Consider the following 12040-nt stretch of genomic DNA (forward strand, 5'->3'; position numbering starts at 1 on the left):
ATGCCATTGTATACTGGGCTCTTCCAACCAACCCTCCCTCCCTTCCTCTGTCAAGTTATTGCCTGTAAGGTCCTCAGGACAGAGACCTATCTTGTGAAACACTGATGGCATTAGGTGCATGTGTATATGTGTACATGTATGGAAAATGGAAAATGGACTGCCTTCAAATAGATCGCGACTTATGGTGACTCTCTGAATAGGGTTTTCATGATAAGCAGTATTCAGAGGGGGTTTACCATTGCCTCCCTCTGAGGTTGAGAGGCAGTGACTGGCCCAAGGTCACCCAGTGAGGTTCGTGGCTATGTAAGGATTTGAACCCTGGTCTCCCAGGTCATAGTATAACCCCATTCTATTTGAATGTAACTCTCTGAATCTAAACTCCATTTAAAGGAACAGTCTTAGATACCAATAAACAAAAATGTAATAACAAAATCAAAAGATTACCTGAATAAAAGTCTCTGCAAAGTCTTCTTCATTAACTTTTATTCTGCCCTGTGATCCCGTTCTGAATTCAATGTTTTTGGCAGAGCCGGTGTAGAACACTAAATTGCCCCTTTCGGAGGACAGGCGAGGCCTGGGGCAACAGAAAGGAAGAAGATGGTACATGGGATCACACTTTCCAGAGGCTTCATGAAGCTGCTTAATCTGTGTGGTATCTGTGCTTTCTTCCAAAAAAAGCAAGTCAAGCTGAAAGCAACAAGAATGATACTTACTGTTCCTGGTCGATGCTCCTTTTCTGTCTGTTTTTCTCAGTAGACTCAGATCCATCGTTTAATCCAGAAATGATCAGGAATGTCACCAAAGTCCAAGGAAGAGACGCTGAACCCAACATTGCTCCCTGCCAGGCTTCCCAGACTGTGCCGTGGTTAAAGAGAAACCTGTCTTCAAGGATTAACCCAGTGTCAGGTGTACTTTGCCCTGGAAGGAGTCTTTGCATATTCACAGAGATGCTTATTCAGCTTTTTCCCTTCTGACCCATCCATAACTTAGGAGAGAAAGGGGTGATTTATTTGCCAGAAATGACAATATGCCTGGTGGAGTGTGGACTTGAAAGAGCAATGCCTGGGACATGTCAGCAGATCCTTCTTAATAATAATGGATAATGCTCATCTGTCTTCCAAGACCTCTCCCTGGGCTGGTTCATGCATGTTGATGGTGGCATCGTTACTTAGTTTGTTTGTTTTCTTGCCTTGCACCCATATCAAAGTACTGTACCAGCTATGGTGGAGATGTGCCTGGAAATTTAGCCACCCCACCACCCTAAACAAACACACCTGGGTTAAAAAAAAGAGAAAGAGAGCTTTTGATCTGTGGGACAACAATCACGTACAATGCCCATTTCACACATAACACTAAAAACTATGGCTTAGCATTCTGAGGACAAACTGCTGCAAGAACACTCTCTTCCCCATTCAATGTGGCCACAAAGACCAGAAGCTTCTACTTCCATTTTAGTTTAACTACAGTTTAGCCTTTGGAAGTAACAAACCCTAAACTGTGGTTAATCTTAATTATGGCTAGAGAACCATGGTTTGAAGTTGGCTTGCTTCCACTAACAATAGCTGGTTTCCTTAACACTAGACTAACAGTAGTGTCCAGGTTTGGGCATCACAACAAGCTACAGTTAGCCTAAAATGGAGGTGAAAGCTTCTGGTCTTTTCCTCACTGTTGCAGCAGGGTGAGTGGGTATTGGGGACAGCATGCAAACCTGAGGCTCACTGTGGCTCATCTTCTAAATGCTACACCATGGCTTACTGTTACAGTGCATGCAGCCAATGTTTGCTACACATTTATAGCATGGAGTCTGCTTTTACTGCCAGTTCATCTGTAACTTTCCCCATGAGATCTCCCCTCTCACACCACCCCTGAAGAAGCAGACCTAGTTCTTGTGGACTTCTTTGGCTTAGGACAAGTTTGACTGGTTAAAAGTTACATTCATCACTTCTGCCATCTCCATCCACCCCAATCCAAGCCAACCTGCAGTCAGAAACAAAAAGCAAGACTAGCTATGTACATGGCAGATCTCAGGTGGATCTTATTGCTCAAGCAAAATTCCATTGAGACAGGAACTGTCCTTCCTGCCCAGGAGTACCTAATAGACTGCCTGGGTATATGGGTTGGGGAGGTAAAGGAACAGGCAGGGCTGGTGCCGGGCATGACTGGGCCCTTGGGCACCAGCCTGCCCTGGGCCCACGGCACCCGCCCGCATGTGCCACCTACCTCTGCCACTGCAGTGAATGCTGGCCGTGCTGAGTGCACACATGCCTGCCATCAACCAAGGATGGCGGCAGGGGCATCAGCCCCTTAGGGAAGCTTTGACTGCCATCTTGGTCGATGGTAGGCATGCGCACGCAGAGCAGCCAGCATTCACCACAATGGGAGAAGTAGGTGGGGTGTGCAGGCAGGCGTCACGGGTCTGCACTGTTCTAGGGAGTGCCTGGGAGCTCCCTCTCTGAAATCCGTGGCAGGGTCTGGAGCCGACACTGCCATGAATCGCGGAACGGGAGCACTACCCACCCACCCACCCTAAGGAGGAGCCCCTCAGGGGCCCCCGGCCAGGGCCCAACCTGGCCACCCTCTGGTGCCACCCCTGGGAACAGGGTGAAAGCCTCAGACATAAAGTACTTGAGGAAGGAGAGGCAGGGGTGCTGAGAGTTGAAAAATCTCAATGAGAAGGGGAGGTTGTGCAGCTAAAGAAAGGGACAAAGTGACCTGGGAAGCATAGGAGAATGATGGGGAAAGGGCCCGGATAAAGAATTGTAGTAGAGGGAGGCATCTGAGTAAAACTGAAGCAAAATGGGGGAGGTGCATCCAGTTACATTATTTTCCCCCTGTGAAAAGCTCCTCCGTTTCAGCAGTTGAGCAAGAGCCGCAGTAAAATGCAAAAGTGCTTTCTGCCTCACTAACATTCATTCAGAGTGACAGCAGAAAGCATTGCCCTCACTCTGATTTGGCTTCAAGACACAAATCCATACACAAATCCAATTGGCCTTGTGTGTCATGAAGTCAACACACTTGCTGCATGTGCATAGTCCCTGATGGATTAGATAGCAGAACCAGCAAGACAATGATGGCACAGAAGAATGCTACCAGAACATCAACCCAGAGGGGCTGCAAATAGCATTGAAAAAGCATAAAATGGGGGGAGGAAACATGGGAGGATGAAAGCCCACCTTCTTTTGTGCCAAAATATTTTGTGTGCAAACATTTGGCACAGTCCGAGATAGGAAATAAAGCTGAGCCAAGGACAAAGAAGGGAGTATGCCACTCTCAGAGCCTAATTAGATGGAAGACAATGTGTTAGTGCCAAGGGAATTGAACAGGAAAGAGAGCTTTGGAAGACTGTGTATCTTGTATATATGGATTTAGCTTAAACTGCTCTAAGGAATATATTTTCAAGTAGTGCAAAATAACATGTCATTGTTTAATCATTCTCTCTCTTTGACCTTTGCAACAATGAAATATTATGCTATGCCAAAGTATCTTGATGAATACAGCTGACTCAACAGGAGAACCAGGCTGCACTGAGTAGCTGCTTTTCCTGTAAGATGGATTGCTGATGTCATTGGAAGGACACGGCCCTTACCAAGACCACCAGCTGCAAGTAACATACATTGGCTGGCAAAATGTTGACTTTGAAGCTTCCAGGAGCCTCTGCAACAAATCCTTTTGTGACCTACAAATCTACCAACATTGGATAATAGGAGAGGCCCCATCGTACTGGTGTCCTGCTGGCTCTTGAAGACACACCTGTTTAGACAAGCAGTCGCCTGACAATCGAACCTCCTGCTTTAATGGTTGTGACTGCTGTTTATGCTGTTTTAATGGGTTTGTTTTATTGTACAATTTAATTGTGGATATTTGTTCTAATCTTTTGATTACATTGTTTTATTGTGTATTTGAATTATGTGTGTGATTTTTTAAAAAAAAATCAGTGATGCAAATGTAATTCATGTTGTTGTTGATTGTATTAGTAGCATTATTAAAGGGGAGGGATTCAGCATGCTTGTATTTACCAGCACAAGGTGTGGCAATTACTATCTCCCCCTTCTCTCCCTGGAGCATGCTCAGAATGTAGGTAGCATTTCAGAATGGGCTGACTTGTTTGCAGAAAAGACCAGCAGCTCAGCCTGCCCTAGGAAGATGGAACCTGCTCTGGGGAGGTTGGAAAGACCTGCAGAAATCTGTCCTAGTTGACTTTTTACTAGGTGATAAATAACTGTTATGCAGAAGGCATTCCAAGTTCCATCTTTGTTGACTTTTCATCAGAGTAAATGTTTACTTCCTATGTCTTGTCCGTCTTCATGGTTTCAAGTTGGTGTTTTTAAAAATAAATCACCTGAGTAGTAGGTCACCCCTCATTTTTCTCTAGCAACATATTCTCTTTTTGCGCTGTGATGCTGGAACTATATTCAGCATGTTTATTTACATTTATATGCTGCCCCATAACATAAAGTTGTCTGAGCAGCTTACAATAAATTCACAGACACTCTTTCATCAAAGGTCAAGGCTCAGATTCAGACCTATATAAAAGACATGTATTAGATCCATGGGCGCCAGTGTGCTCATTCGTACCTCCTATACCGCCCATGAAAAGTCTCAGCAAATATCCCTTTAAAAATCCACAATGCACGAGAGACTGATTGCTTTTCTTGCTCAGTTCCTGTTTGTACTGGCTCAGCTTCTCCTACATAGAGCACACACCCTTCAGCATGCCTACATTTCATTGGACAGCAGAACCGAGCAACCAACCTCCCATCCATTCTGACCTGAGGAGAGGTGAAAAGGGCTTCTCTCTGTGAGCAAACCCAGTAGTGGCTGATGGAGGCGCTGTTTCCTGATTGGTGGGATGGCTAATGGATTGTGAAGGGCTGCACAATTTTCCTGTCTCTTCTTTTGCTCATTTAGATTTGGCAGACATTTTGTGTTATGCTATGCCCCCTCGGCAGCCGTTCTGTCACTGGGCCCAGGGTTCTGTCTCAGTGTGCCCACTGGCTGAAAATGGCTTGTGATGCCTGCATTACACTGAGCTGAAACCAATGAAAACCAAACATTCTGTCTCTTCCACAGCAAAGTCAGCAAGGGGTGCAGAAGGGAAAAGATCCCTATTGCCATGTATTCACTTAACCATGCAGATCAAACAGGTTATATTGTCAGGTGTGATGGCAGATGGGCAGTGCAGGTCAAGCTATGTGGTATATGTGATATAGATATATACACAGAAACTTCCTTTATAACACATCTACATCAGGGTTGGTTTTGTGATGAGATTCTACCATTTCACACCCCCTTCACCCTCAGATCCAAAATACATGGAAGATAAGGCTAGTAGTGCTACTAGCCATGATGGCTATGTTCTGCCTCCACTGTCAGAGGCAGTATCCCTCTGAATACCAATTGCTTTGAGTTGCAGGCAGGGAGAATGCTGTTGAGCTCACGTCCTTCTTGTAGGCTTTCCATAGGCGACTGGTTGGCCACTGTGAGAACAGGATGCTAGACTACATGGGGCTTTGGCCTAACCCAGCAGGGCACTTCTTATGCATGTGTACACACACTAGGGATGGAATGATCTGTCAGCTTCGGTTCTCTGTTTCTCATTTTTTGAACCTTAAATTCAGTTCTCCACATTTTCTGCAGCAATTTGCAATTTTTAAAAAAATGCTCATGAACATTCTTCAGCATTTTTGTGTGAATTTCTCCTAATACACTTTATTTGTAATTTTGACTAATGTACACATTTTTGCAAGCAGTTATCCTAACATAATGCATTTTGTATGTTTTTTCACCAATATATTTATTTTGTGCACACTTTTCCCCAATATATGCATTTTTAAAAATATTACGGTTGGCAAACTGAATTGCAAAATTTGGATAAGTGCAAATTTCGAAGGATGGCTGTGTTTTGGTTCTCATATTGCTTCAGAAAGTGCAAATTTAATAAATTTGACTTTACATGTGAACTAAATTGAATTTCTCCCCCATCCCTAACACTAACACATATACCCTAGCTACCTACCGTAATGTAAAGTTTTGGGCTAAATAAATGTAATACATGGATAGTTGTAATCATTATTCCTTCTACTTTTGATGTTCAGGCATTGGGAGAACCTCAAGTACAAAAAATATTTAGGGGAAAAAAACCTTAATTGGGAAGGAGGAGAACCCAAAAACAATGCAATGAGGACTGAGCATGCTCAGTAACCATGAAATGCTAAGTTGAGCTGGAGGGGGACAGAAAACTAGGCGGCAATGGAATGGATTATCCTGGAGGATGGCATTGAACAAAAACATTCTGCACTGCAATGTTTTGTAGCAGATTAATAATAACTGTCCATAATTCAAAGATGCTGTGATGGTATATTTGATCATGCCAGAGAACATTCCAGTGTCTCTTTTAGATATTTCCTACTGTTCTCTGCTACAGAGATATTAACTGGTAAACACTATTATTCATACAATTGCATGTGTGCCAAATTCACAGCTTTTAAGGGTGAAAGAAAGATCAGCATTTGGTGCAATCAATTCTTTGTGAATTCTATTATTTTTTGTCCTGTTTTCAATTTCTATGCATATTAGACTATAAATTCTATGCCTAAAACACTGTTTGTCCATGAATGCTCAGGAGGGCATGGTACACCTCACTAAAAACAGAAGATGCCATCTTTATTGATTCAGGATTTATAAGCCCAGAAACCACAAGAGCATTTTAAGGGTTTCATGTATCTGGGAAATAAGATATATTGGACATTTAATGGGTTTTGATTTTAAACAAACTTGCACAGGAAATTGAGCTGAATTTTATATTGAGAAGCAAGTCTCCTGCAAGGTGAAAAAAAAAATCTAACATTAGGATAAGTATAGCCGAAGCATGGAAAGCAGGAAAGGAAAGTTTATCCGACAGTAATTAATTGTCAGAGATTAAAGTCTGCAAAAATGATTCACAGGAACACAAGATGACTCAAGCTGTTAGCAAAATCTCATGATACTAGGGCCCATTCGCACTATACATTTACAGCAGTGTTGTACGACTTTAAACAGGGCTGGCCCCAGGCATGCCAGGGGCCTTGGGCACCAGCCTGCCCTAGGCCCTGGCACCTGCATGCACACCCCACCTACCTACCTACCAGGCGGGCGGAGGAGCAGGAGGTCAGGCAGGCAAGTGAGCAGATGGGGGGCAGGATGGCAAGCAAGCAGGCAGGAGGGAGGGTGAGCGGGGGGGTGGCAGGCGGGGTGGCAGGACAGCAAGCGGGGCGGGTGAGTAAGCAAGGGGAGAGGGCAAGTGTGCGAGCAGGCAGGGGAGAGGATGAGTGAGTGGGGAGGGCAAGAGAGCGGGCAGGGGTGGAGGCCCAGTGGGTGGGCATTGGGGAGGGCAAGCAAGCAGGTGCAGGCGAGCCAGTGAGTGGGCAGGCAGCTCCCTCCCTGCAATCCGCACCAAGGAGCCTGCCACGGAAAGGGAGCACTACTCCCCCACCATGAAGGGAGGCCCTTCAGGGGGCCCTATGAGCCACGGGGCCCTTGGCCAGGGCCCCACCTGGCCAACCTTTGGAGCTGGCCCTGACTTTAAACACTCATGACTTTCCCCAAAGAATCCTGGGCTTGTTTGTGAAAGCTGCTGAGAGGTGTAAGGTAATCACTATTCCGCTCCCAGAGCTACACTTCCCCCATGTTATTTAATATCTACATGAAACCGCTGGGAGAGGTTATCCGGAGTTTTGGGGTTCGGTGCAACCAATATGCAGATGACACCCAACTCTATCTCTCCTGTTCACCTGATGAAACCAAGGAAGCCGTCCAGGTTCTCAACCGATGCCTGGTATCAGTGATGGACTGGATGGGAGCGAACAAGCTGAGATTAAATCCTGACAAGACAGAGGTGCTCCTTGTCAGTCGGAAGGTGGATCAGGGAATAGGGATTCAACTTGTGCTGGATGGGGTTACACTCCCCCTGAAATCACAGGTTCGCAGTTTGGGAGTGCTCCTGGACTCGGCTCTGACCCTGGAGGCACAGGTCTCTGCTGTGTCTGGGAGTGCTTTCGCTCAATTAAGATTGGTGCGCCAACTGCGCCCATTCCTTGATCAGTCAGACTTGACCACAGTGACACATGCCTTAGTTACATCCCGATTAGACTACTGTAACGCACTCTACGTGGGGCTGCCCTTGAAGACTGCTCGGAAACTGAAATTGGTACAAAGAGCTGCAGCCAGGATGCTAACTGGGGCGGGATATAGAGAACATACAACCCCTCTGCTGTATCAGCTCCACTGGTTGCCCATTTGTTTCCGGGCACAATTCAAGGTGCTGGTTTTGACCTATAAAGCCTTATACGGCTTAGGTCCAGGCTATCTGTCAGAGCGCCTCTCCCTCTATGAACCTGCTCGGACTCTAAGATCCTCCAGCGAGATCCTTCTCATTACCCCTTCTTTCCTGCAAGTTCATCTTGCAGAGACACAGAATAGGGCTTTTTCGGTGGCCGCCCCTGGACTGTGGAATTCTCTCCCTAGTGAGGTTCGGTTGGCTTCCTCATTATCGATTTTTCATGCGCAGGTGAAGACTGTTCTATTTAGACGGGCTTTTAACTAATGTAGTTAGTTTTAACTTATGTTTATTTAATTTATTTTTAAATTGTTTAAAATGAATATCATGTTTATTAATCATTTCTGGTTTTTAATGTAAGCCGCCCTGAGTTCCTCGGGAAAAGGGCGGGGTATAAACTTTTAAATAAACTTTTTTTAAAAAAAATAAAAGTGGTTTAACTGTCAATCCCTTTCGCCAGGGACCACTGGGAATACTAATTCTGTGAGGGGAATAGGGGTCTCCTAACAACTCTCAGCAGCCTTAAACTACAGTTCCACAGATTTTTTTGGGAAAAACCGTGACTTTTTAAAGTAGTATGATCAGTGGTGCGTTCGGTAAAAAAGGAAGGTGCTTGTACTCACACTTTGATAAAAGTGTCATGGGGACAGGACAAAATAGGTAGCAATAAAAGAGGTGATGGTCCTCCATACCACTGAGTACCAACACAGGAAAAAACCACACTGGGTATCATAGTGCTTCAAATGGGGTCTAAGGCTCAGTTCTTGCATCTCTAATGTAGGAACAAAGGAAGTATACCAGGTCACACTATTTGTCCATCTCCAGAATTATCTTCTCTGATTGGCAATGGCTCTCTGAGGTCTCTGACAAAGGTGTTTTGTATATTTATTTTAAAATATTTTTAGGCCGCTTTGGGGGGGGCAAGGCCATGTAAAGGGGCTTATAAACATAAAACCAATAAAAAAAGAAAAATAGTAAGGCCAAAGCAACTCATCCAATCTCCTCACAAGAATAAGAAAGCCAGGAAAGCATAATTAAAGGTAGCCTCAGTCCAGTTAATAAGCATTTCTGCTGGAAAGCCAGCTGGAAAAGATAAATCTTCAAGGCCTTCCAAAAACTTTGCAATGGGGTGACTTGACATAGGTCTGAACAGAAGGGAATTTCCAAGCTGTGGGGCCACCAAAGAGAAGGTATTCTCCTGCATAGCCAGCCATGACCTACAGGGTGGACACACTAGGAGGGCTTGCAAAACTGGTCTCAACATGCAGGCAGAAAGAGACACATGCAGGTGATATAACAAATAGCTTTGGCTCAAACTGTTTTAAGGCTTAAAGTTAAAACCAGCACTTTAAACTGTGTCCACAAACCAGCACAGCTGATATAACAGAGGTGTTACTAACACTGACTGCTTTTCTCCGAACTGGATTCTGCTGGCCATGTTCTGAACCAGCTGAAGTTTCTGAACTATCTTTAAAGGCAGCCCAGATAGAATGCATTATAGTGATCTAGTCTGGACGTGACCGGGCATGGAACACATCATGCCTGGTAATCTCACCTGCTTCCTAATTTTTTTTAATTGGAAATGCCTGGGACCTTCTGCATGCATGCAGAGCATGTGCTCCACTACTGACTGGGCTGTGGCAAATAGAGTAATTCCACAAGGACTTATGGCATAATAGATACTACAGATGTAAACTGATTTGACAGCCATTCTTTCTGCCCAGGTAAACGTGGAAATTGTTGTTTGGAGGGGCTGGGGCTAAGGATCTCTAACAAAGCAATTCACAAAGTGCATCGCCCAGGATTCTCTGGAAGAAGCACTGCTAATTATGATGTAACAATGAAAAGGTATTTCTATAGCCGTACAAAGTATTACAGCTGGTTATGAGTTTTCGTACAAAATAGTTTATTTAAAAGTATATATACCCGACCATTCTGCTTGAGTTTAGAAATGCCCAGATGGCTCATCATCAAAAAGGTAAACTGTTCCTTAACAGAATAAAGAAATTTATTTGATATTAACAAATGCGATTAGAGTGCTCGCAAAATAAAACAGTATAAGTTTCTAATTTTGAATAACAGTGGGTATTTCCATGATTTGCAAGACAGTCACATATACTGAAAGATGTTTATTCTTCAAACATCTGTAATGGACATTACATGTTAGCAGCTATCATGGTGAACAGTTTTACTCCACTTCCAAAGAAGCAATCCGTTTTCTGATGTAGCAGGACATATGCTGGACAGTTCCTCTGATTGCGTTGTATTCCAATGCTATCCAACCAGAATCAAGATTAATTTAGCAACCACATGTACATTGAGGCTGTTTCCCAGCAGACGGTAACACTGTTTTATGGTGACTTTGTCTGGAAAACCTAATACAAACAAAAATGGGCAATTTAAAAAAAGCAAATGCAAGTCTACTCTTTGTTCTGTTAATCACAGAAATTCTCAATTCTGAGTACAATTATTGGTTCTGACTTCATATGTCCAGTAGCGCATTCCTATACGTGTCTGCTCAGAAGTACATCAGTTGGACTTTCTCTTGTTTTGACATGTACAAGAATGCACTATAAATATTCAAGTCTCTTGGTCAACTCCAGAAACAGCCCTTACTTGGGATAGACCTTGAATTGGGCCTACTGTGATCAACATCTCTACTTTTTTGAATCCCTGGTGTCTAATAACCAATGCACACAAACTTTCTAAGACTTGATCCATGAAATACTCAAACCCAGCTCTGACTGGGCCCTTATACTTTGTAACTTTAAATCCACCGTTGACGTTGCTGTGCTATAAAGTGGCTCTCAAGAATATTTTTGTTTTAGGGAACGTTATTGCTTTGCATTCTCATTGCTGTTTGTCAAACATGTATTTTTTCTCCCTGTTTTATTCATGTCCAGTGAACTGCAAAGAAACTAGACTCAAGCGACTCTAGTTCTAAATGCTATGCTCTGAAACATCTCTTGGTTTGCAAATGGAAAAGTGAGGTAATTCTCTCTTGGGCCTGTCAACTAACCATCCCTGCACTTCTCTCTGGGCTTTGGAGTGGGGGTGGAGTGGGGAAAGGAGCAGAAAAATCTTCTGAATAATCTGATGTCATTCTTTTGAAAGCTAGCCACAGGTGCAAGAACATCCTGGTCAATCATAATGATGCTGTTTCAGCAATCTTAGACCTATTATATTAATGATGATAAAACAATTAGAAGAGTTTATGACTCCACATCATAGTTACTTCTCCCACATCCGAAAGAAAGGAACACCAATAAATCCATTCCTAATATCCAAGGAGACTATGAACTACAATTATGGACCACTTTATGTTTTTTTAAAAAATGTAATGCAAAGTGGCCAGTCATTTGTAACTGCTACAGCTATTGTTACAACTGGCTACCCAAGGTTCTGCACTCAGAGAATGAGCTCACTATTAATATATAGCAGCCTTTCCCAACCTGGTGCCCTCCAGATGTTTTGGACTATAATTCCTATCAGGCCCAGCCAACACAGCTAGGACTGATTGGAGTTGTAGGCCCAAACATCTGGAATGTACTACGTTGGGGAAGGCTGCTATATAGGTTATGTCTTTCAGGCACGTGCCACTTTTTGGAAGACTGCATTAAACTACATTGAACAATTAACTGGATCTAAGTTAACCTGAGGATCCAACAACAGTTAAGATGAACTGTCTTAGCAGGGCTCGTGAACTAGGTGAGACAGAAATTTACT

The 12040-nt window shown here is 43.7% G+C and overlaps 2 protein-coding genes across 4 annotated transcripts in view; both read right to left on the minus strand.

Annotated features, from left to right (window-relative positions):
* The window catches only part of CUBN (cubilin), a 221950-nt gene extending 221118 nt beyond the window's left edge, over positions 1-832 (minus strand). The window contains exons 1-2 of the mRNA XM_061585684.1: positions 714-832; positions 445-574 (exon numbers count right to left, since the gene is read on the minus strand). Of these exons, the coding sequence (XP_061441668.1) occupies positions 445-574; positions 714-832 (249 nt within the window). The remainder of the gene's footprint in view (positions 1-444; positions 575-713) is intronic.
* A 9383-nt stretch (positions 833-10215) lies between these two features.
* TRDMT1 (tRNA aspartic acid methyltransferase 1) overlaps positions 10216-12040 on the minus strand; it is a 34545-nt gene continuing 32720 nt past the window's right edge. For 2 of the 3 annotated variants that reach the window (XM_061586478.1, XM_061586479.1), the window contains one exon: positions 10216-10689. In XM_061586478.1, coding sequence (XP_061442462.1) covers positions 10589-10689 — 101 coding nt within the window. In that variant the 3' untranslated portion in view covers positions 10216-10588. The remainder of the gene's footprint in view (positions 10690-12040) is intronic. The other variant, XM_061586477.1, reaches the window with a different exon arrangement.

Source organism: Rhineura floridana, chromosome 10 (genome assembly GCF_030035675.1).
Source record: "Rhineura floridana isolate rRhiFlo1 chromosome 10, rRhiFlo1.hap2, whole genome shotgun sequence".
NCBI lineage: Eukaryota > Metazoa > Chordata > Lepidosauria > Squamata > Rhineuridae > Rhineura > Rhineura floridana.